Source organism: Falco rusticolus, chromosome 1 (assembly GCF_015220075.1).
Source record: "Falco rusticolus isolate bFalRus1 chromosome 1, bFalRus1.pri, whole genome shotgun sequence".
NCBI lineage: Eukaryota > Metazoa > Chordata > Aves > Falconiformes > Falconidae > Falco > Falco rusticolus.
This window is the reverse complement of record NC_051187.1, coordinates 56305345-56327646: the sequence shown is the minus strand read 5'-3', so window position 1 is coordinate 56327646 and position 22302 is coordinate 56305345. Positions and strand designations below refer to the sequence as shown.

Genomic DNA, 22302 nt, shown 5'->3' with positions numbered 1-22302 from the left:
GCTTGCCTTTTCTGATTACTTCCTGAGAAAAGGAGTGAATTTCCCTAAGTTTGTAGCCAGCTACGTTTGTAAAGGAAGGACTGAATTATGCAGTCCTCCCTCAAGAATGTCTGTTGGGTGGATGGACTGTGTTTATTCTTCAGTGAATAAAATTTGTTTTGTTTCTTCAGTCATTTCCAGAAAGGGAAGTTAAAAGGTAGCAGTGGGCATTTTAAAGGAAGGTCAGGAAGATTTCAGACACACATGTGAGGCAGGAAAATTTCTAGATGATTCTGATTGCTTAATTGCAAGAAATAAAATGAAAGTCATTTATTACAGTTAACAGACATGTTCATTATAAAGGCACGTTTCAAATGTCTTTTCTGTGATTTAAACTTCCTACAACAAAATGCTATGAGGAAAATGACGGTTTTGTGGCTTTCTAACTGTGTACATACAACATATTAACAGGACTTCCCAGCTCAGAAATACATGAATTCATCTCCATTCAGCCAAAACTCATTTATGAAATGTTGAGCCATTTGTATAAGGTAAATACAAATGGGAAAGTAGAAAGATTGTAGCTTACAGTAGTCTGACCAGCATCTCAGTGCATTACCTTAGGTGGTTGCTCACGTATAGCCTATTGAATTTCAAACTGACTTGATTTTTCTTCAAGAAGTTTCCTTTTGTGTAAGACTTCTTGAAACTGTTATGGCTAGCGCTGTAAAATGTCAGATCTTGAAACCACAGGCCTAACCTGTCATTTAGAGATGTAAAGAACAGTCAGCTTAATTTTCAAGGGTGCTAGGAGTCACTGCTTAATGCAAGCCTCTTGCATGCAGCAGCATTTTGCCATGTGGATTGTCGAAATTTATGGATCCTTGAAAACAGCAATAGTATAATGCCACAGTGAAAAGTAACTCTGAAATTTAAGTAAATCTTGGAAATCTATTAATGTTCTCTGGACTTTAAAGTGAGCAAGGAGTGATAGTGATGAGATTTCCTTTCCTCTTCCTGAAATTTAAGGTTGTACATCCTTCATAGTCATGGTCATGTTGGTGCAATTTTATGAAAAAGTAGAAATAGCTGGGTGCTAGTTGTGAGTTGTTTTTTAATGAAGTGAAGCTTTTCTTTCATCCGTACCCAAAATAATGTCCTATTCAGGGAATCTTATGAACAAGAGAGGGAATTAATTTGTCCCTGAGTGGTGTTCCTCCCTCTCTTCCCCTGCCGATTTTCCAGCTGATCCAGCTGGTAAAGAAGTTTTCCTCTTTGTTTGTCAGACTATCTACTATTGCCTTGAATTTATTTATTGAATACTTAGTTGCACATAGCTGGCTGTACTGATCTTGCCAATGACTCTTTGCATTTATTTCGAGGACGAGTGGCAAAGTAACTCCCAGGCATTTCTATAAGAAACTTATCTGACTTAGCAAGATATCCTGCTACTTACAGTCTTGAGAATAGTTTTTTTCCAGTGATCAGAAAGCTTGAAGAAGTCAGCTGGACTTCTCTCTCTGAAAATAATATTAACTTAAGGATTAAGTTAAGCAATTGGGTTTAAGCAATTGTTAAGGTGTGGGGAAAAGTCTTTTCTTTATAAGCCACACTAGGACAGGGAATGTCATCATTCCCATAAGATTTACTGGATGGATGAAGAATTAAAATATTCTTTCATCACATTTGGACAAAGTTACTATGAGCATGCATGGTTCTAACTGTGAAAAATTGTGATTGGATCCACACCCAGCTTGTTTCATTTCCCTATTGTCAAAGCTCTGGTAAAGAACATCAGGAGTTTGGTTGCACCACTGAGTTAATTAGCAGTGTTTTATCATATGTAAAGTATATCAAGGGCTTCCTATCAGGAGTAAGCACATGTGCAAGCTTAACACTGACTTTCTGGGATCCTTTATGTGTATAAGGCTTGGTTAATTACTGACTGTTAACAAGAGCATGAGAGTGGCATGAGCCTGGCCAAAGTCAATGGATGGCCTCAGAAGCAGAGCAGATATTCAGAAGTTTTCTGCTGGCGTGGTGGTCCAGCCTTGGGTTTTCATAGTGAGTCTACTATCAGTTCTTAAGGAATGTTGAGTTTTATAAAGCTGTTTGGCTGTTGACTATGTTGTTACATTTTTCAAAAGCAAAGGCAGAATGGTTAGCAGTGGCAAAGAGTGACTAGTTTTGCAGACTTGTCAAGAAGTTCATTTGCCAGCCTTGGATAGCAGTGAAATGGTTCGGCTTTACAGATGTTCTGGGGCAGAATAATACTGCCAGCACATCATTTCAGCGGTTTACTTTTGTTAAGTTTGTGAGTATGCAAGGACTAGAGAAATATCTGCTAAAAGCTTTGGAAGATTGTACCATGTTTCACCTCAGGGTGAAGGCAGCGTTGTGTGAATGTTCTGGGGTTTTTTTTGCAGTAGCAGCATTTTAAACTACTCTTCCACTCTTCCTTCTTCCAGGCCAGAAGCTTTTTGCTGCCCTCACATTATCTGCATAGCTGTATTGGTAGAATTGCTCATGTGCTCCATCAGACCTGGGAATATATCCAAGCCTAAAGAATGACTCTGCAAAAAAGATAACATGTTTGTTCTAATCCCAATGCAGTTCTCTGCTCTGCTCTGCTTCTCAGTGCAGCTTTGCAGACAGCACAGCTAAGGGCAAGAAAAAGCACGTGGAAAGATATGTGCTCGGAGCTGCCTGGGACAGAGCACCAAAAGCATTTGCCTTTTGGAGACTGAAGTGTGAGGCTTGTGGGCTTTGCTGAAAGCCTGTTTTTATATGTGCATGTAATCTTAGAGAAGCTGTTGGGTTAAATTTGATTTTCTTCTTTTTAAAAAAGCATTTACACCTCTGGTTTAATGGTTTGATGAAGAATATTAAAAAATATATATAATTAAATCCATCCAGTTTTTTCCTGTTATTGGTTGAGGAGCAATCTGAAAACGTCTGCCATTTTGGTTCACATTAGCAAAGTATTGCTCCTCTCCCAAAACTGTGTAGAAGTAATCAGTGATCATGCAAAAGAGACCTCAGAACTAGTACACTATGCATGAGGCATTTTAATGAAAAAAGGGTGCTGAAGTAGGGAATATCAGTCACATACTCCACGGGGAGTAACATCTCTGGCTTTTACGGGGGGAGGGGGGGTATTTTGTTTTCTCTGTGAGTCACTGCTCTTCCATGATTCAACATGACACATGAAGCACAGGCAGAAGGCTGGGTCGTTCTGGAAAAGCCTGTTGCGTGGGGGGGTTCTGTTTGTTTGTTTTCCCTGTTGGCCAACTGCTTTATTTCTGGCTCATCTGAGTTACAGTCTGGGTTCTGCAAAGGAGGGCAAGGAGGAGAGTGTTTCTGGAAGGGTAGCAATCAGAAAAACTAGTAGGGAATTTGATGACAAAATGATAATTTTCATTAGAAAGACTAGAAAAAAATTTCCAAGCAGAAGTATTTTCTGTTGGAGCTAGTTTCTGATAACTTTTGCCATAATATCTATTTTGTTGGCATTTTGCAGGACTTCCTGCTGTTTACCTGGAAGGCATGTATTTTTGTGTCGAGGGAATATTGTTTAATGTGAAATTACATTTGGGCAGGAGCACACTGATGTTAAGAAAGTGCTGGAAATTAAAGCCCCTTATTTATTGTCACACTGGTATAACATATATAATAACTGCATACGATGAAACTTTGCTTCTCCCCAGCTCCAGCGTTAACAAATAGCTAAAGAAAAATGCCTGAGAGTTGATCTGCTTCTTTTTTAAAAATAAAATATCCAGATAGACTGCTCATAGGTTGTAGTGCTCTGGGTATATGAGTGCTTGCTCATTGCAGATACCATGCTATTCACTTAGAAGAGAAGATGGCAGCCAGATTTTTATTTTAATTTTTGTGTGTGTGTGTGTATTTGCATGGAGCACTATGTAGCACCTCTGCCTTTCTAGGTGTGGAACCTGTAGAATCAGCCAAATTCTGCTAGTAGAAGTCTATTTTCCACGATTTATGAAGAGTAAGATAATTAAGAAATAAAAAAAACCCACACCACTTTTGTACTTTTGAAATGGAAAGAAGAGCCTATCGTGTCTATTCAGGAGCATTTTTTTACCACTTCATTATATCTACTTTAAAAGCAGTACTTAACACTGGATGAAAAGAATACTAGGGGGGGAAAAGGTAGTAGGCTAGACGTTTTGGGCAGCTGCATGGGTAATGAACATAATCAACTGTCTATCAGATTTTTCACTATAGACCCCAGTTTTCAGAAGTTAATGTAAAAATTTCTAAACAACATGTACCATAAGTCTACATTTAGTCACAATTAATTATGAAAATAAATGTATGCAAATTAGTTCTCATTTGCCAGTGGTTTGAATGGCAGCCTGTCAGTGTATGTGAGATCACTGCAGTTGCCAAAATGATACCCCACGTAATTTGGGTATTGAAATTATTTTATAATGGCAATCTTTTTAGACAATTCCAAATACCAAACCTGCAGCTGAGAATATATGCTAGATTGGTCAAGTCCAAAACCAGCAATATACCATTCTACTGGATTTGTAGCCTCTAGCTGCAAATGACATTTCAGCTTTGCAAAATATCCAGGAAGACTGGAAGCAAGCCGTAGCATTTCTCTTGGATAAACTGAAGGAAGATGATGCATTAGATTTTGCATTATTTTTTTTTTTGAGTTTTCATCTGTTTAATGCATGAAGTTGAAATTCATGGGTCTCTTAAGCAATTGCAAGTGGACTCTGAAGGTGGTCCATGAAATCATGGCTGGGACAGCAGGTCTCTTGTGTAATGTTTAGCTGAGAGATACTTTTTTTTTAACTTGCTCAGTATTTTTAGCAACAGCTTTTACTTAAGTATTTTGCGTAATATAACTGTATGACTGCATCTTGCCCCTAAGGTACTGCAGAACGGTCTGCTCTTGCCAGGGTCTTTGATGGTATGTACGATCCTGTAACATACCTGTATGTGAGTTACACTTGGAGATTCAGAGACTCTGCAAATTTGTGTTATTTACAGGCACGCTGTGAGCCCATTGTGCTGCAGAACCAGCACAGGAGCGATCATGGAGATGCCTTAATGTCTGCCCCAACACCTTGTATTTCCTTCTCTAAACCTTTCCAACTGTTCTGTTATTTGAACAATGGGAGAGTTGAATCGATAGTGGAAAATAAATATGGGGAATGGGTGTTAATGTAGGGTCTATCTCGCTTTTTCTACGACTGTCAGATGATGTTTCAGAGCTGCTATATGAGGTTTACACCTTTTGCCACCAGTTTTGATGGGGTTTTTTGAGCAATGACTTTGATTGTTGCTCTCCAATTTGCCCAGCAATGAGAAGAGAGGGAATTATAATGTCTGTGTGTCACATCCTGGGCCTCAAATCCAGGAAAAGCTGTGTTTTGGTCCTGGTCTCAGGTTAGATGTTGCTCTGGGGCAGGCTGCGCTCAGAAAACAGCCCAACTCTCCACATGTGCCAGCCTGCAGCTCCACCACATTGGCTTTGGAGCTAGGGTGCTTGGAGCTGGTCAAGCTCCAGTCGGACAGGGGGGTGCAGGAAAGTACCAGCTCAGACTCCTGTGCCTGGCCAGCTTGTCTTGCTGCTGATGTGCAGGCAGCCTCTGGGACTGGAAGTAAATTCAGATAGTGACAGGAGGCGGTAACACTTGGTTACTCCCGAGATCAGTGTTTTAAAATGCGACTCCTTTAAGCTGCTAGCCAGAACGGTGCCAATACCATGCTGCGTACTTGCCAGTGAGCAATGTTCAGTTCAGAAGTGCCTTTCAGACATAGGGTCACTGGGCTGCAGGGGTGTGGGTGAGGTCACCTGCCACCTCGCAGGGGTGCCCACTTCCCACCCTGCTGAAAGGTCATGAAATATAAAACAATCAGCTGAACGATCGCTTGGTTTCAAGGCTGGGAAATAAATCTGGATAAGGCAAAACAAAACATATAGGGCTGGCCCAAGGAGGGGGGAAAGGGAAGAGCTCTAGGTGTCATCTGAATAAAAAGTCTTTCCCACCCTTTAGCATTGTTTTGTTGTGTTTTTTTAGGCTCCTGGTAACCTTTTGTCAAATTTGTGAAGTCTTTCTTTATTCCAGTGCCGCTTCACCGTTACCCTCTTCCATGCAGGTTCTTTGTTCAGTTTTGTTCTTGCTACAGTTGGATTTTGACAGGAGAAGCCAGGAATCTGGCTTTCTGGGGTTCTGTATTAAATTATTAATGACAGGAGAAGAGAGGTTTTGCTTCCTGTCTTGAAATGATAGATGGCCATCGTGCTTTTTATCCTTCAGTGCAGGCATGGAGTCTCATCAGCGGTTTAAAAGCAAGAAGAAAACAGTTGTTACAGAAAAAACTTATTTTCAAAAGCAACGAAATGTGGAGTCATTTTAAGTTCTGTAACAGTTAGGTATAATTTTAAGTAGTTTTTTTCTGAAAACTTAATATTTCACACTTGTGCTGTCAAAGCTGCATTCAGGTTGTGCTATGTTTTGTTTTTCGTGTATGTGATTTCCGTAAGTGTTCAGTGTCTTAAACAGTAAGGGTGGTTTTCACAGTGCTGAGGTTGTAAGAAAGGGCTCCTCTGTTCTCCTCAAACAACACTGTCCATGTGCAATGAAAAATATGATAGAGATACCTCTATCACCATTTTTACTTGATGATATTTTTTTTTCATTCATACAATAGAACTTGTCTTGGAATTCAATCGGCACATTTGGGGGATTTCAGAAGTCACAGAATTTACATGTAAAATTGCCAAGGGGAAAAATAATTCTTGTTTATCGAGGAGATGAAGTTCAGAAGATCAGAAGTCTCCAGTTTGGAGACTGATTTGCCTTTCTCCTTTCTGTATTTCTCCCTCTCTTTCGGCACACCACTTCATTGTCTGGTGCCGATGAACAGCCTGTGGGTACTGTAGTTAGTGGCTGAGGACGTTTTTCTGTTGCAAGCAACCATTGTATCACTTTTTTTTTGAGTACATTGAATCTTAAGGTATAATGAAATTACTTTCTTTCTGACAAGAAACAAGGTGGTTGTTGTTACGCAATGAATTGCAACATTCCAGAGTTCCTCTCCACACAGTTATGGGGTGGGATTAAAGAAGGTGCTGCTGCTAGTGTTGTCTCTACTGAAATCTGCTGGCAGAGCAGGGGCTGATTTCATGAATGATGCATGTTGGATGAAACATTTTTGAAAGCTGGAGCTGAATGTGGTGCTTCTGATAATGCCATAACAGGTGCTATTATTTTCTTCTAACAGTTACCCTGCTGTATGTGAATTCCTACAGCACAATAACTTGTTATCTATACTCCGAGCTCATGAAGCCCAGGATGCCGGGTAAGTGTGTGTGGAGAGGGGGCACTAATAATGTATAATGGCTTACCATTGTCAAACAGAGCAAGGAAAGAAAGAACTGAGCGAGAATGAACTGGAAAACTTAAAGTTGCAACCGCTCTCACTTTCTATGAATGCTGAACAAACGTACACTGGCATTAGAATGTCTTTTACATTATTATTACTGAGTTACAGGACTTAATGAACCCTCATATATCCCACTTACTTAGCCTTAGTGATCTTAAGTGGCATAAAATGACCAAAAGTTACTTGAGTGGCAGACTTGGGAAGGAGAACAAATTCAGCTCAGAAAAAAGAAGTTTTGCAAATGTTCCTGAGACTTCTGACACACTGATTGCCGTGATGCCTTGGAAGTGATTTGGCTCACAAAGGCCATAACTGTCATCCATTCAAGTCTTTCATACCTACCTGAGACTTCTGGGCCTGGTGGTTATACAGTTTATCAAGAAAATAAACTTGTGGAGCGTGATATCTAAAAATGATTTAATGCAGGACTATCATTAATCAATTTAACGAGTTTATTAAGACACTTGTGCAAAAACAGCCCAGGTCAAGCATCAAGTGTTGATGGTTCTCTCATGAAACTATTGTTAGTGTAAAGCTACAACTTCTTATGCCGCTTTAAAAAAAAAAAAACAAACAAAAAAAAAACCCAAAAAAAACAAACAAAAAAAACCCAACCAAACCCTATCTATTCATTGAACTGTACCATACTTCTGAGATGTTAATGAAGGATTAGTATCTGAATAAATAGCTTTGCATATCTTGCATAAATTATTAATGTGTTTATTTGGAGGTAGAAATTTTACCCAACCTGAATAGTGATAAAAGATAAAGTAGCAAGATTGTAGGAATGAGGTCGATATTCACTATGCGTATAAAAAGCTATTCTGAATGTTTGAATTGTCACATACTTAAAAACTTCAATGCAATTAAAAGCAAGCTATTACTCTGACAAAAATAGCTGGCATGAAATACTCATGGGTAATGAAATTTCATTTTTATTGTATTGCTTTCCAATAAAGGGTGAAAAAATTTTGTGGAAGGGATTGCAGTGAAACTACACAATAGTTTCAGTGCAACTATTGTGGATATTTGTCACTTTCTTCAGTTTGTTGTAGTTGAAGACTAAAGAGCAGTATTTGTGTCTTAGTAAGACAAAAGCACTGTTTGGTTGGTTTGCTTCCAATTGCTTGCAGCTTTGATGCTCGATTGATTATATGTTGGTCCAATAAGGCTTTTATTTTTCATAAGGCAGCAAGGTTAGGTAATGAAAACTTGAAAGCGTTCATACACTGGCTAATAGACTGGATGAGATTAGACACAGCACCGAAAATATTGGATCCCCTGTTTCCCCTCCCTTTCTCATACTTTCCATCTCCCCTGGCCTTGCCATCGCTTGCATGCGCAGAGTGCAGGCAGCTGGAGGGGCATGGAGGACGTGCACTTCTGAAGGCACTTCTGTGCATCTCCAAGGCACGTGCTGGTGCTTGCCTTCACCTGCAGTCCCACAGAGGGAAAGTCCGGGAAAGTCCGGGAAAGTCCTGGGGTGCATGCACAGAGGCCACCTGGCTTCAGGGACAGGCACTGAGTGAATTCGTAACAAAAACCACCTCTAGCTCACCAAGTTTCAGGCGGAGACACAGCTTTCAAGCATGGTGTTGCATCCCCAGCCATCCCAAATGAATGTAATGAATACACCTGCAGAAAATATTTTTTTCTATGGCTTTTAAAAGCAGACATGCATGGTTTTCTGTCTTGGCATTTGTTATCAGCCAGCGCAGTAATGTACTAGGGGTTTTTGCACTATGGTTGGTCAGTGACAAATATACATGCAACACTGAGCAATAATTAGTGTTGTCTCTTTCCTTTTAGGTATCGTATGTACAGGAAAAGCCAGACAACAGGCTTCCCTTCACTAATCACAATTTTTTCAGCACCAAACTATCTAGATGTATACAATAACAAAGGTAAGAATTTAATTCCTGTTTGGTATATGTAGTGGACTGTACTTGTCTTAACTCATATTACACTGGTTTTCCTTTTCACTCCTTTCTCTATCAGTTCATGCCCATTTTCTTTATTTATTAGCTCTTGCCTATTCCATTTGTTAAACAATACAAATTAATTAAATTTATTACAGGCAGATGTATGTCTCTGAACATAACTGTAGATTCTAATATGCCTTAGGATATTTCTGTATCTTGACTGCAAGTTATTAAGTAAATGTTACACAGGAAGCAAAACTGAAAACAGCTCTATTAACTAATAGAAGTATATTAAGAAATGCTGTGGGTGAGATGTTCAAAGCCAAGTGTTCCTTACAATTAATTACTTGCATCTTTGCTCCTTTCCAAAAACATTAATGTAGTTTGTATATGCAAACCCTCTAGCCAGCTAACACACTTTGACAGATCATCAGTGGATAAAGCATGGAATAGATATGGTCTGAGTTCCTTTATGTTTTGGGGGGGGTTATCACTGGAAAACTATTATGTAGGAAAAGAAATATCATTAGCCAAAAAAAAAATAATTACTGCACAAAAAAGCAGTCACTTGTCAATCTATAACTCCACTGAATATGAGTATTTGCAGCTTCTCTGAGTTTATTAGTTTTTTGTATTCTCTGAAATCTTCTGTAAAAGAAGGGGGGGAAAAAATCATGTTTCTAAAAATAAAGCATTCTAATAAACCTGTCCTCCTATATCTTGGAATGAGCAGTAATGTTTACTTTTTCCTATTCCCAGTAAAGCTAAAGTTATTTGTGTTCCTCTGTGAGCAAAACAGACATTTTTTTTTTTCTATATATTCTTGAAAGTAGCTCCATTGCAAAGAGATCAATCTTTCTTGAGAAGAGACATTTGTAATTTGGGTGCTTGCCTGCAAAGTAAGTAAGCAATTTTTAAATTTTTTTTTTTTACTTGCTAAGGAAAACTTTTTCTGACATAATTTTATATTCTAAAACTTATAATCTAAAAGCTGTTATACCATGAACTGTATGCAAGGGAAGGAAACACTTCAGTATTAGGAAATGGGGTTCATACACGTCAGTGTTCTTAATATGTCTATTAACTTGTGCAGAAATTAATAAAAGCATTCTGCAAAAACATGCAAACAAAGCTGTCAGTAGCCACTTTCGTAAAAGTAAATAATATATGGACTCTGCTAGCAGCCCAAAAAGTGCCGGATGAAACAAGGAATGTGTTAATTTTCTTGGCAGCATCATTGCTGTTGGTGGAAAAGTGTGTTTAGTCTCTGGGTTGGCTGCTTTGGGCAGAAGGCAGGCTGATGACAGGTTTGTACAAGTAAGGTGACAGAAGGTGTTCACCTTTTGTTTCTTAATGCATGGAGGCAGCAGTTCTGTGCACATGAAGGCAATGGGTGAACAGTGTGAGATTTTTGTCATGAAGGTAAATGTTAAATGTAAAGCAATGACTTACAATATTCAAAATCTTTAATTTGAAAGCACGGAGTTTGGGTGGCGAAGAGAAGTGCCTCTGTTTATTTCCATTTTAGAAGAGGAGGTCATTTTCCTTGTTCCAGGGTGATGCACTGTGTCAGGCAGGTCTTAAAACTAGTGGAAAGCCTTTTCTCGTGAAAGGCTGTAGGCGAGCTGCTGAGAGGTGCTGGTTATCTGTGGTCACAGCTGAAGTTTGGGTGCGTAGCTGGCAATATCTGCTCTGAGCGAGTTCAGGCAGATCAGCAGTGGTTTGAGATCAGCAGTGGTGTGCTACTCTTTTAATGTGTGACTTGTAAATTTGCAGGCTGACCTTTAGCAGCTTTGTAATGAATTTCTGCTGAGTTTAACTGCCTCCTTTTCTCTCATTAGAAGTTTTGATGCATTATTTCTTGTGACTGCTTGCACTGGCTCTTGGCATTTAAAGACCATCGTGTAGTTTTTCATGCTGTATTGCTCATGCATCTTCATATGGATAGCATTGGAATGCTTGCTTCCCTCTTCAAGAAAGAAAAACACCATCATCCTGAGTCAGTCCAAAACAGGGCTGCTTGTTGGCTTCCTTGATTTGCAGAAGAAGAATTAACTAAGAACACAAAGCTTCTGACTGACTGATTTCAGGAGGTGAAGGAAAGCTTTTCCATTCAGGGGTATTACAGGGCAATTGCGCCAGCTGACTCATTGTGCACTGGTGCAGAACCTGATTGATTTTTGCAGATCATTCGAGGTTTTGGTTACTGTCAGTCCTTGGAAAAGGATAGTAAGTCCCTTCCTTTCTAGTATGCATTCTTAGTATGCTTCTGATTGTCACTTAGCTAGTAAAGTCACCCTAAATAAATTCCTGAGAGGCTCCAGCTCCCGCTGACATGAATGGGTCATTTTTAAATGCAGTGTTGCTCAAGATAAACACATTTTTTAAAAAGCTGCAAAGGGCTTGGAATGCTAGTTTTCTACCCCAGGTTGATAGTTCTTGTACTTGTTAAAGCAGATGTATTTTCTTGTATTTCTTGAAAGTACTTCAGAAGGGGAGTGAGCTTCCTTGCCAACTTTATCTAAGGGCTTATTCAATCCCCGCTGGAGAGCAGCCACTGGGATCAGATACGGCCTCAAAGAGCAGTAGGGGGGCAACATTCCCAGAGTAAAAGGAGGCTCAGCAGGAGTAGCTGAAGGTAAACTATCTAAACAATAGTACATTCAGCATATCTGCTGTCAATAGTGCTGCTGTGTACCCTCTGTATGGGCTGTCTCACAGTACCAACCCACTATGGGAATCTCTTTTGGCTTTGCTCCACTGAATTCTGGCACTGAAGGGAGTTTTGTGTATCCCTTTGGTTACTGGCCATTCCCTTGTGAAGGCTGCGTGTGTAATTTGTCCATCACGTGGCTGCTGGTCCTGTCGCAACCCCAGCCCACACACATGCGTAATTTCGGGTGCCAAAGTTAGGTTTTTCAATTAGGAGGCTCCTGTCAGGGGCTCCCTGTGTGGTTAATGGAGACAAGAGAGAGATGCTTTCAGAGACACAGAAACTACCTAGATGTGGGGAGCCTAGTGTCCCTCTTCTTTCAAGACTATCCTTCTGCATTATTGTTAATGCCTTCAGTAATCCTTATTATGGAGAGCATTGGCAAAGGGGAGGAGGAATTTATACATATGTTTTTGGCAAATTCTGAGCTTCAGTGCCTCCGTAGCTTTCTCAAACATTTCTGCTCTCATTTGGACTACTAAAAGGCATAAATAAAAAGGATACTTTAAGACTATTATTAAAACTTATTATAAGAAGTACTGGTGCATTGATGATTTTCTAAGACTACTCCTTCTGGAGAGGATCAAAAATCCTTATGCAAGAAGATAAATGTTAATTGGATTGCAGTAGTTACCTGTGACTTCAGGGTCTTGGAGGAAGGCTGTACTTATAAGAAACCCTGAGAAAGTTGTGTAAATACAGCTTTACCCCTGGATTTAAGGAGAAGTTGTTTATATCAACAGATATGTCAAAAATTTATATCAAAAATTACTGCATTGTATGATCTGCTGGCTTTGTGCTTTGTCTAAATTTTCATTCCCACATTTAATACTTCTTAATGCCTTAATTAGGACTTGCTGTAATGCTTTTTGTGCCCCAACCAAAAAAAACAACAACAAAAAAAAAAAGTGAAAGATTTTACCAGAGTTCTGCAGAGGCAGGCAATTTATTTGTAAATCATTGCAATACTTCATATTTTAGTGTCTGGCTGTCGCTTCAGAAAGTGCATGCTTTTTGGCTGAGTGAACAATTTTAACTAGCTGTCTACAGACAACTTTTGAACACTTTGAAATGATTAGGTTTTGTAGTGATGAGAGAACCACCAGAGAATCCGAAGCTATCGAAATAAATGACAAGATGTTTCTTCCAACATGCTGCAACATATACATAGTGTTGCTGAAAGGAAAAGCAGATGACAAAGGAAAGAAACATAGAAAGTATGCAGGGGAGTCTGGGATACTAGAAAAATCAAAACCAGCTGTACATCAGTATGCTTGTTAACGTATATCAACGAAGTGTGTATGAAGAATCAGCGTGTGGTATACCATAGGTACACATTAAGACATGTACCTGGTCCAAATGGATCTAACAGGAAAATTATTTTCATATTGGAAAAAGGCAGAGTAACATACCTGGAGACAAGGATGATCTTTGAGAAATAATAGCACTTTGGGAGAGAGAAAAGCATCATAACCTTCTGTTTGCCCTATCAGTTTTCTTTAATGCTTTATCTCTGCTGTTGTGATGAGGCCTTGTCATGGAAACAAAAGCTCTTAAAGAGGAGCTGTCAGAGTATCTAGGCCATCTCATTGCTGATGCAGAGAAGTTTGCCAGAAGTGATTTTCGCTGTCTATTGATAAAATCTTGAACATTACTGTGCTGTTTCTTTGGAAGACGCAATTACACATGTAAAATAAAAATCCTAAGGATTCTGTAAGGGAAGATTTTCCCAACTGCAATTAGCCCTGCTTCTGTACATCATTTACATCATTACCTTGAATAGAAAATATTTTTTTCATTTGATAATGTTTAAACTCCTTAAGCATTTTATGAACCCTTATCCTTGACCTGTCTCAGGCAGAAAATGCTGTGGTTACTTAGCAACACTGCTGGAGAAGAAGGCACTGTTCTCAGTTGCGCAGTTAATGCAGAAGTTAATTTGGCATTAAAATCAGAAACTGAAATTCTTTCTAAGGTATGAAGAATTTGAGAAATCTTTCACTGCATTTATTTTCTAAATGAGGGATAAGTTTTGTGAAAAATACAAGAAAATTACTTGTTTGCTAAAATTATTTTGAGGTTGTTTATCTAAAAACATCTAAGTTCATTCTGGGCTAGTATTTCTACAATGCTTATTATTTTTTACCTCTGAAAACATTACTGAAAAATGATTCAGGAGATGCTGAAGCATGATATGTAATATCTTTCAGTAATTCTGAACTATTGGTCACACAGTTTAATGTTGTTTGTGTTGCTGAAGGCCTTAATCAACCTCCCAACATGGCTTTTAAAGTGCTGTTTGAGATGCCAGAGGTGTCTGAGACACCTAGTTGGATCTGACAGGTATGACACAGGAGACAAGGGCATCTGGGCTCATATTTAACCGAGGGAGACCAAGGAGATGGATACCTCAGGGGGTCTCAGATGGTACTAGTTGCTTGTATTTGGCCCTGAGAAGGTTAGAAGAGCTGTCTCCATTTCTAGCTGAAGGAGGTTTCTTACCTGCACATTTTTCACCACCTGTATTTCCAGCCTTAGGTGCCTGTTATGCTTAAAGCTAAACAGCATGAATGCCCTTTGCCAGCTGCCTTAGTGTTTCATTTCACTCTGATGTGATTTCAGCATCTGATATCTCAGTTTACTAGCATTGGAAAGAGCTGTAATGTCATTTGGGATATCTGCACATCTTCACTTTACAAAGCATTAGCTTCTAAAACTCATTTACAACAGTGAGAACCAAAATGAGGTTAAAATGTGTGTGGCTGTTAAGAATAATAAAATAAGATTCTTGCTCTGGTTGGTGATTATGCATGATAAAACTGTGACTGGTAGCTTGGTCTGCTAGCATCTGTCTGAGTATACATCTGGAAAGAAAAGTATAGGGGTTGCAGCCTGTAATAGTAAGCAAATGTTGGAGAGTCGGGTTTTCCTCGGTTATAGGTTTTATAACCAAAGGAACCCATCGTGCTTTCTTCTGTCTCCATCAGCAACCACGTGGCCTGTAGTCATATAACATTCAAAAGATTCCTGCTCTTTCAGGGCACCTGGGGTCTCCTACAGCTACTTGGGCATCAGGTTAATGTAGACTAAGAAATGAAGCAGAGGTGAAACCCCCAAACCTTTTCTGAGCCGGCAGAGAGGAATAAAAGAGCTGTGACTGAAAGAAAGCAAGGGGCCAGAAAAGCTTGGGGAAACTCCTGCTGTTACCCAAGAAGCATCTTCTTGATCTAGGTGTTTTCTTTTGACTATTAAGCAGTAGTCAGAACTACACATTCATAACAAGAGCCGCTTTGTTTAATGTCAAATATCATCTTTGTTAATTGCCTAATAAAAATATTTGGGGTACCTTGTGCTTGTTAAATGAAAGATTTTTAAATGAAAAACTCAGAAAAGTACCTGTGATACTGGTAACTACCCTATTTTATTTTATTCTTTTAAGTGTAGGGTTATTTCAGAAGACATCTTTCTCTGTTATTACCCTGCTTTATTGTATAGTGTTATTTTTTTTCAAGTGGCTTTTGAAGTCATTTGTAGAGGAGCTGTACAGGTCATTTACAGAGAATAGTTTTTAAAACACTTTTATTAGAACTTGCTTTTGTAAGAAAGTCAGATATATAAATTAATAAGGTGTGAAGATATTTTTTACAGTAATCTCAAAATAAATTTCCTTTTAAAAAAAAAAAACAACAAAACAAACCCAACTAAAGCCATTTATATTTAATTTTATGTTTTCCAACTGTTCTGCTTATGGTTCAAGCTTTTTTGGAGGCCAGTTTTAAAAGTTCCTTGTAAAAATGATTTATTTGGCTTTCACAGAATTCAGAAATAGGCTTAGATAAATTGAAGCAAAAGTGGGAAGGGGAACTACCTTAGCTCACTAAGATGATGAATTTGAAGTTTTAGTCTATCTAAATGAATCTTCACAACCATTAAGTGGTCCTTTTTCTGTGGTTTTGACTCATTTTTGCTGTAAAGCCACAAGCTATTTATTTTTATTATGCAGTTGTGTCACTGTAATAGAAGAATGAATTACAATCTGCCTTATATAATTTCAGCCAAAAAGCGATGGAAATATTAAGAGCATCAACACTGGTTTTCTCATTTTTGCTAATAGGAGTATTAAGCCATTTTTGTTTTACTGAGCAGCAGAATGGCTGCCAACTGTCAGACTAGGATGGGCAAGTCAAATGTGGTTTATTTAAATGGAGGGTGTCTGCCTGGCAAAGGTTCACATAAATGTTAGTGAGCTCTTTTCTGTGTCTATCAGTGAGTAGGCTTCAGAAACTCCCAGGTCACTTTGGACTCTCATGAGCCACAAAATGGAAGACATGTAGCAACCTGATAAATTTTTGTTGGTTTTGTGCAACAGTTTAGTGCATCAAAAAAAGTCTCTGATTGATACACACTTCAGTCAGTGGACGGAGATGAATAATCAGAAGAAACTGTTCACCTCCTTCAGCCAACGCTGTGATACAGTGCATTTCCTATGGTGCTGTGCCATATTGCAGTCATGCAACTTCATTGCTGTTAAGTGATAACTAGCCCTTGGAACTATGTTCCTCCCTGGGGAGCCACAGATGGGAAGGCCGGAGGAAAGAGGAAAACAAAATGTGATATACCTCCTTCTCTATGTGTCTCTGGTGTGGTGTATTTCTGACATACTTTTGATTCATGCTGTTTCATCGTTTATGAAGGCATTATTGTGGGTGTTGCTTCCTTGATTCATTTTTCTTTCACTGAAGCAGAGGAGGACCATCTGAAGGTCACAGGTTACTGTGATCTCATCAGGATGGCTTAATTCCTACTTTAAAAAGGCAAATTGAAGATGATTTCTGTAAAGTTACCTACATGTCTTCTGGTATGTTAAGTACATTGTCCCTAGCGTAAAAAAGTATTTGATGACAGCTCATCTACAGCACAGAACTAGAACTGCTACAAGCTCAGGTGGTGACCAGCCGGACATAGTGAAGTCAGCGCTGTCTACAGGAGAGTAAGCATCTGAGCAGCAATTGCATTCAGAGCTATATGTAAATGGTAGTAGTGAGATGACCAGCAAACTTCATGTAAAGTTCACGGGGCTGTCTTTTAAAAAGTGAAACCCCACCCTTATGTTTCTGGTAATAAAACTGTAAAGTGCCAGCACCTTTGACAGTGGATGGAAGCCTCGGCTTGCGTTGACTCTTTTAGTTCCACGCTGCTGATTAAAGAACCTGCCTGCAGACTCCTGTAATTGTATTGTTTACAAACTTTTATGTCTTTGTGTTCAGGATAGTTATGAGTCCCTTTGGGTTTAGGCAGTCATCTCAAAATTACCTTTTTCTCCATGAGCAAAGAAATACTTGCTCTTCTGTTTCATAAATGGCTCTGTTCACATCCAAGAGCACATGTATTCTGTGCCTGTGCAATTTAGAAATTACTGAATTTCAGGAAACAGATTATGTAAATTAAAACATACCCTAATTAAGTTAGGGATACTGTTACCAGGTTGAGTAATTGTGTTATTAAGGTTTGACATTACATGTGTCTTTGCAAGAAGACAGAAAAGAAGAAGGAAGGGATGAGACTTAGTTTTACTGTTTCCCAAGCTGAGGCAGTTGGTCCATAAAGTGAGCAATAGAAATCCAGCACTGCATGATTTTTATTGAAAAGACCTTATTATTGAAAGCTCTCCCTCAATGCATTCTTCTAAAGCCAACAAATAGACCTGTTATACAAACAGCTGCTGAGCCCGCTTCCATTCTGTGTTCTTCCAGGCAGTCCCAATGAATGGCCTGTGGTTTGGGTAATCTACAGCACCTAATAACCACTAATTCCTGTAGAATTTTTTTTAAAGTGCATGAAAGTCTAGATTTGGTGTGGAACAGTGTTAGCATAGTGTTGGGCAAACTTTATGCTTTGGAAAATAAATTTTGATAAAGACAGTTATCTAGGCTTATAGTAAGCGTTCATTTTATTTCATCTGCCACATTTTCAGTATGTTTACTTTGCTCCTCCTTAACCAAATTGATATTGACCCTTCCTCTCCCACCTGCACACTATGCCCTCTCAGTTATGCCCAAGCCACATTCAGCCTTTCCCTCTTTTGTCTGACTTCTAACTGCATTGGGCCTGGGAACAGCTATAGTCTCTTCTAGAAATAAATAGCTGTTTCTTGCTGATAGGCTTTGTAAAACTTTGGTTTACAACAAACCTGAAGTCCATTAGTGCAAGTTAACGCAGAACTTCGTGTAGTGCTTTACAGAGTGGCTATGGCATGAATATCTGTGTTTCTGCCCATTAGCAAATCTAGTCTTTCTGTGAATGTGTGTGTGTTGACAAGAATGATACAAATTTTACATGGTGGTGCAAGGCAAATCATATTATTCACTCATACTATAGGGAGCACAGTCTTGTGTGCCTAGAGTTTGAATAATGTGAGAAGAAAGTATCATCTGTTGTCCAGCACTATGAATGAAATATGTTGAAAATGTTTGTTGGAAGAGCAGCATTCAGGCTCTGAGTGATAAGTGCTTCTCTCTCTTATCTCCAAAGTATGGTTATGAGGAGCTCAGACAACTGTGTGAAGTGGCTGGTTGTGGATTCTCTGCCTTGTTCCCCACCGGTGACAGATCCCAGAGCCTACATTCGTGATTACTCACAGTTATTAATTCACTTGCCAACCCATCTTAGGGCCGGGGAAGCTGGTGGCACCGCTTTCAGACTGGAAATGGCTTACAACTTCTTTGAGGCTATATCCTGTTCTAACTAGCAGTGAAGTGTTGCTGCTGGGTCAAGTGACTGAAAGCTGGCAAGCGGCTCTGCAGGCTGTGCACACTCTGAGCGTTGCTGATCTGGTAGCTGGTGACATGTACGTGGCTGACGTCTCTCTTCTTTTCTTTCCTTTCTGTCTTCTAGCTGCAGTATTGAAATACGAGAACAATGTTATGAATATCAGACAGTTCAACTGCTCTCCTCATCCATACTGGCTTCCAAACTTCATGGATGTGTTTACCTGGTCCTTGCCGTTTGTGGGTGAGAAAGGTATGTAAATTGGCTCTGCTCATAGAAACAGCAAAATCATTTCTTAGTCATTGTGCATGTGGCCTCGTTTATTTGAAATGGCAAGAATAATTTGAAGACAGATGACTTGCTTTTGAGGACAAATTTGAAGAAACAAGCCTCAGAGGGGCAAGTGATTACCAATGGTTAATCACACTTCTCATTTGTTTTTATAATTTCCACTCTTTCCAGGCTGTGCCATTATGTTTCTGCTGTAGAAGCAGATTTTATGGTATTGCGGACTAGAGATGCATGCACTGAATAAAATTCTTACTAGTTGTTCCTTTATAAGCTTTTGGGCCTTCCCTTGGATATTGTTTGTGGCTCAAAGGACATCACAACAGGCTTCACAGCATTATGGTTACATCCTTACCCACCTGACCTTTCTGATAAGATGATGGTAGGTTGCCTTTTCACCAGCAAACACAGATCTGATGACGCTAAGACCCAATCTGGTTAACTGTTCCTGGAGACAGTAGAGAGACGGCAGGAAGAAGGAAAACCTGCTCCTCAGCTCCTTCTCTGCCCAGGGTGTGTGGCGCCTCATTACTGGCGAGAAGACTCTAAAGAACATAAATGATGTTTTATTGAAACACGATACTGTTGATGTTGCCGGAAGACAACTTCCTGCTCTGAAATACAAAAGACATGAAAACACCTTGGTCTAACATATTAAATGAATACATAATGCAAACTGCTTAAACCCCAAGTCATTTTATTTAGGGCCTGAGATGAAGTTTGCTTTGATCCATCCATTATAGTATATTGCTGCAACAACAATTACTGCCAGAAAACTATAATAAACTCTTAAAAGTTTCTTGGAATAACAGTTCTCTCTTAATAGGCAATTGGAAATATAGCCAGCTGTGGCTCTTACCTGCAGTCATGACTGGCTTTGTTTGCAGCTACTCTTTTGTATGAGGAAAGCCGCTGGTGAGACGCCCGAGGTCTCTGTGAACAAAGCAAATAGACAATGAAATAGGGATTAACAGAGAATAGACAGCTGTTGCTACTAACAGAGACATTACATAATCCACACTGACACGTGTTGCAGGCTCTTGTTTGACAGATAAAATGCTTTCATTTTCTTTGGCCATAAACTCAGCCAGGCCATTTTCAAGATGGGCCTGTTCTCCATACTCAGAGTTCTGTGAGATGTTCTGTGAGGTCATTTTTTCAGAGGCTTCCCACCAGTGGCCTCCTCAGGTATGCATGGTCAGATCTGTTGAGGTTCTGAGACCCTGGATGCTCCTCCTTCTTTTTTCTTTTTCTTTTTGGTTTCCTCCTTCAAGGCCTTCCCAGTGGTCACTCTTACCAATTGCTTGGAAGTTTTAAAGCCCCGACAAGTGAAACCAATGTTTTCCCTTTCCCTGTAAAACAAAACTCATGGATGTAAGAGTTGATGTTCTACACAGCTTTTTATTTATTTCCTTTTTTTTTTTTAGATTTTTTCCCTCAAAGGCCAACTAAGGTAGGAAGTTGTTAGTTTCACTGGTTGTTGTTAATGTGGAAAATCTTTCCACTAATCCTGTCAAAGGAAAATATTAAATCCTTCACTAATGTAGGAAAAATATAGCTTTTTCCCACCCTTCTAATGTTCCAAGCCGTCATAGTTGTCACAGAAGACGATTTCAATAACAACTTCATTAAAAAAATTAAAGTTTCAACCTGTGTAGCTAGTGCAAGACTAGGCATGCCTGGTAACCCTTTTAATAATGCTTACTACATGTAGATGTAGTGGAGTTTTTCTCAGTCTGCTAATGATTTCACATTTTACCTCATAACTTTGGCTTTTTTGATCTCTAAATTACATTTCCTTGGTTGTGATTTTTGCTGGGGTTTTTGTGTTGGGTTTTTTTTTTGGCTGTTCTTACTCTGTGTACTCTCTGGTTAGTGTCTCACTGTTGCCTTTCCAGAAAGAGCTGAGACCAGGTTAGGGATAGCCTCAGGCTGACCCTTCTGTGCCCAGGTTGCAAAGTAAGCAAGCTGAATGTATTCTGAATTCACTGATAATGATGTTTCTATTGAATATAGAACAGTTCTGGCTGGAAGGGGCCTACAATGACCACCTAGTCTATTTGTCCTGGATTTCAAGGGACATTACCCCTTTGTGAATATCTTACAAGGGTGAATGTTGTGTTGAACTGAAAGTACACAAGACACTTCAAACTTACATTAATACATGCATAAAACAAGGTCATATTGTTTAAAATGTGGATGCCATTTCTGTACTGAATTTTCATTAACACTACTACAGCTAGAGTTTGCTCTCTGACAGACCAAGGAAGCTTAACATCAACGTTTTGCATTTGTTTTCCATTTTAGTGACAGAGATGCTGGTAAACGTGCTGAACATCTGCTCAGATGATGAATTGGGGACAGAGGAAGATGGGTTTGATGGTAAGAGCCTTCTGCCCTTAATTGAGAGTGTTTGCCTTAAAACTACTTTAAAAGTTTATTTACTAATCCTGGGATGATTTTCTGAGTCCTGTTTAAGTTCTGTGCTGGTAAAAGCAACTGTTGTGGTAGACTCCAGTGGATTTGCTTACTGCATGCTTTGGAAGGAGATAACGGATCTTCTGCCCTGTTCTAACCCTTTCCTTGGTCTCACTCATTTAGTTTAAAAAACTGTATTTCCCTCCTTGAAATCAGAGTTGTGTTGTCACAAAGGGGCAGATGTTGATTTCATGCATAAGATCCCAGGAATTCCCATAGAAAGTTGAATTATATCAATAAAATTATATTCTGACAATGAAATAAGCATCCTGCAGAGGCCCTTCCAAAACATCGGTACTGGAACTTTAAAAGACTTGCACTTGAAATATTTCATTAGTCTCCCCTCTGAATGCACTTGTGTATCTGAAAGGCTTTAAGAAGCAACAGAATCAACAAAAATAAATGTGCAAACACAGCCAGAGAATGTTCCCACCTGACATTTCTGCCGAGAGAGGAGTGGTTGCTTCTGTTGGTCGTTTGGGTTGGAGTTTATATGATAAGTTGCCTTGTACCATTGGTTTGACTGTAAATAATACTTTATACCTTGCAATTTGGGGAATCTTGAAAGTCAATTCATTTTATTAGCCATTATTTTCTGTTACGCTGTGCAAGAGTAAAGTACAGCTTTCCAGAATGTCCCTACTGAGTACTGAGCAAAACTGAAAACAACTCTACATATTCCTGATGTTCTTGCTATGAATGCTTTGAGTGTTTACAAAA

The 22302-nt window shown here is 39.2% G+C and overlaps 1 protein-coding gene across 2 annotated transcripts in view; it reads left to right on the top strand.

Moving 5' to 3' along the window:
• PPP3CA (protein phosphatase 3 catalytic subunit alpha) overlaps positions 1–22302 on the top strand; it is a 196530-nt gene that overhangs the window by 154091 nt on the left and 20137 nt on the right. For both annotated transcript variants that reach the window (XM_037380121.1, XM_037380112.1), the window contains exons 7-10: positions 7252–7329; positions 9223–9317; positions 18943–19068; positions 21412–21486. In XM_037380121.1, the coding sequence (XP_037236018.1) occupies positions 7252–7329; positions 9223–9317; positions 18943–19068; positions 21412–21486 (374 nt within the window). The remainder of the gene's footprint in view (positions 1–7251; positions 7330–9222; positions 9318–18942; positions 19069–21411; positions 21487–22302) is intronic.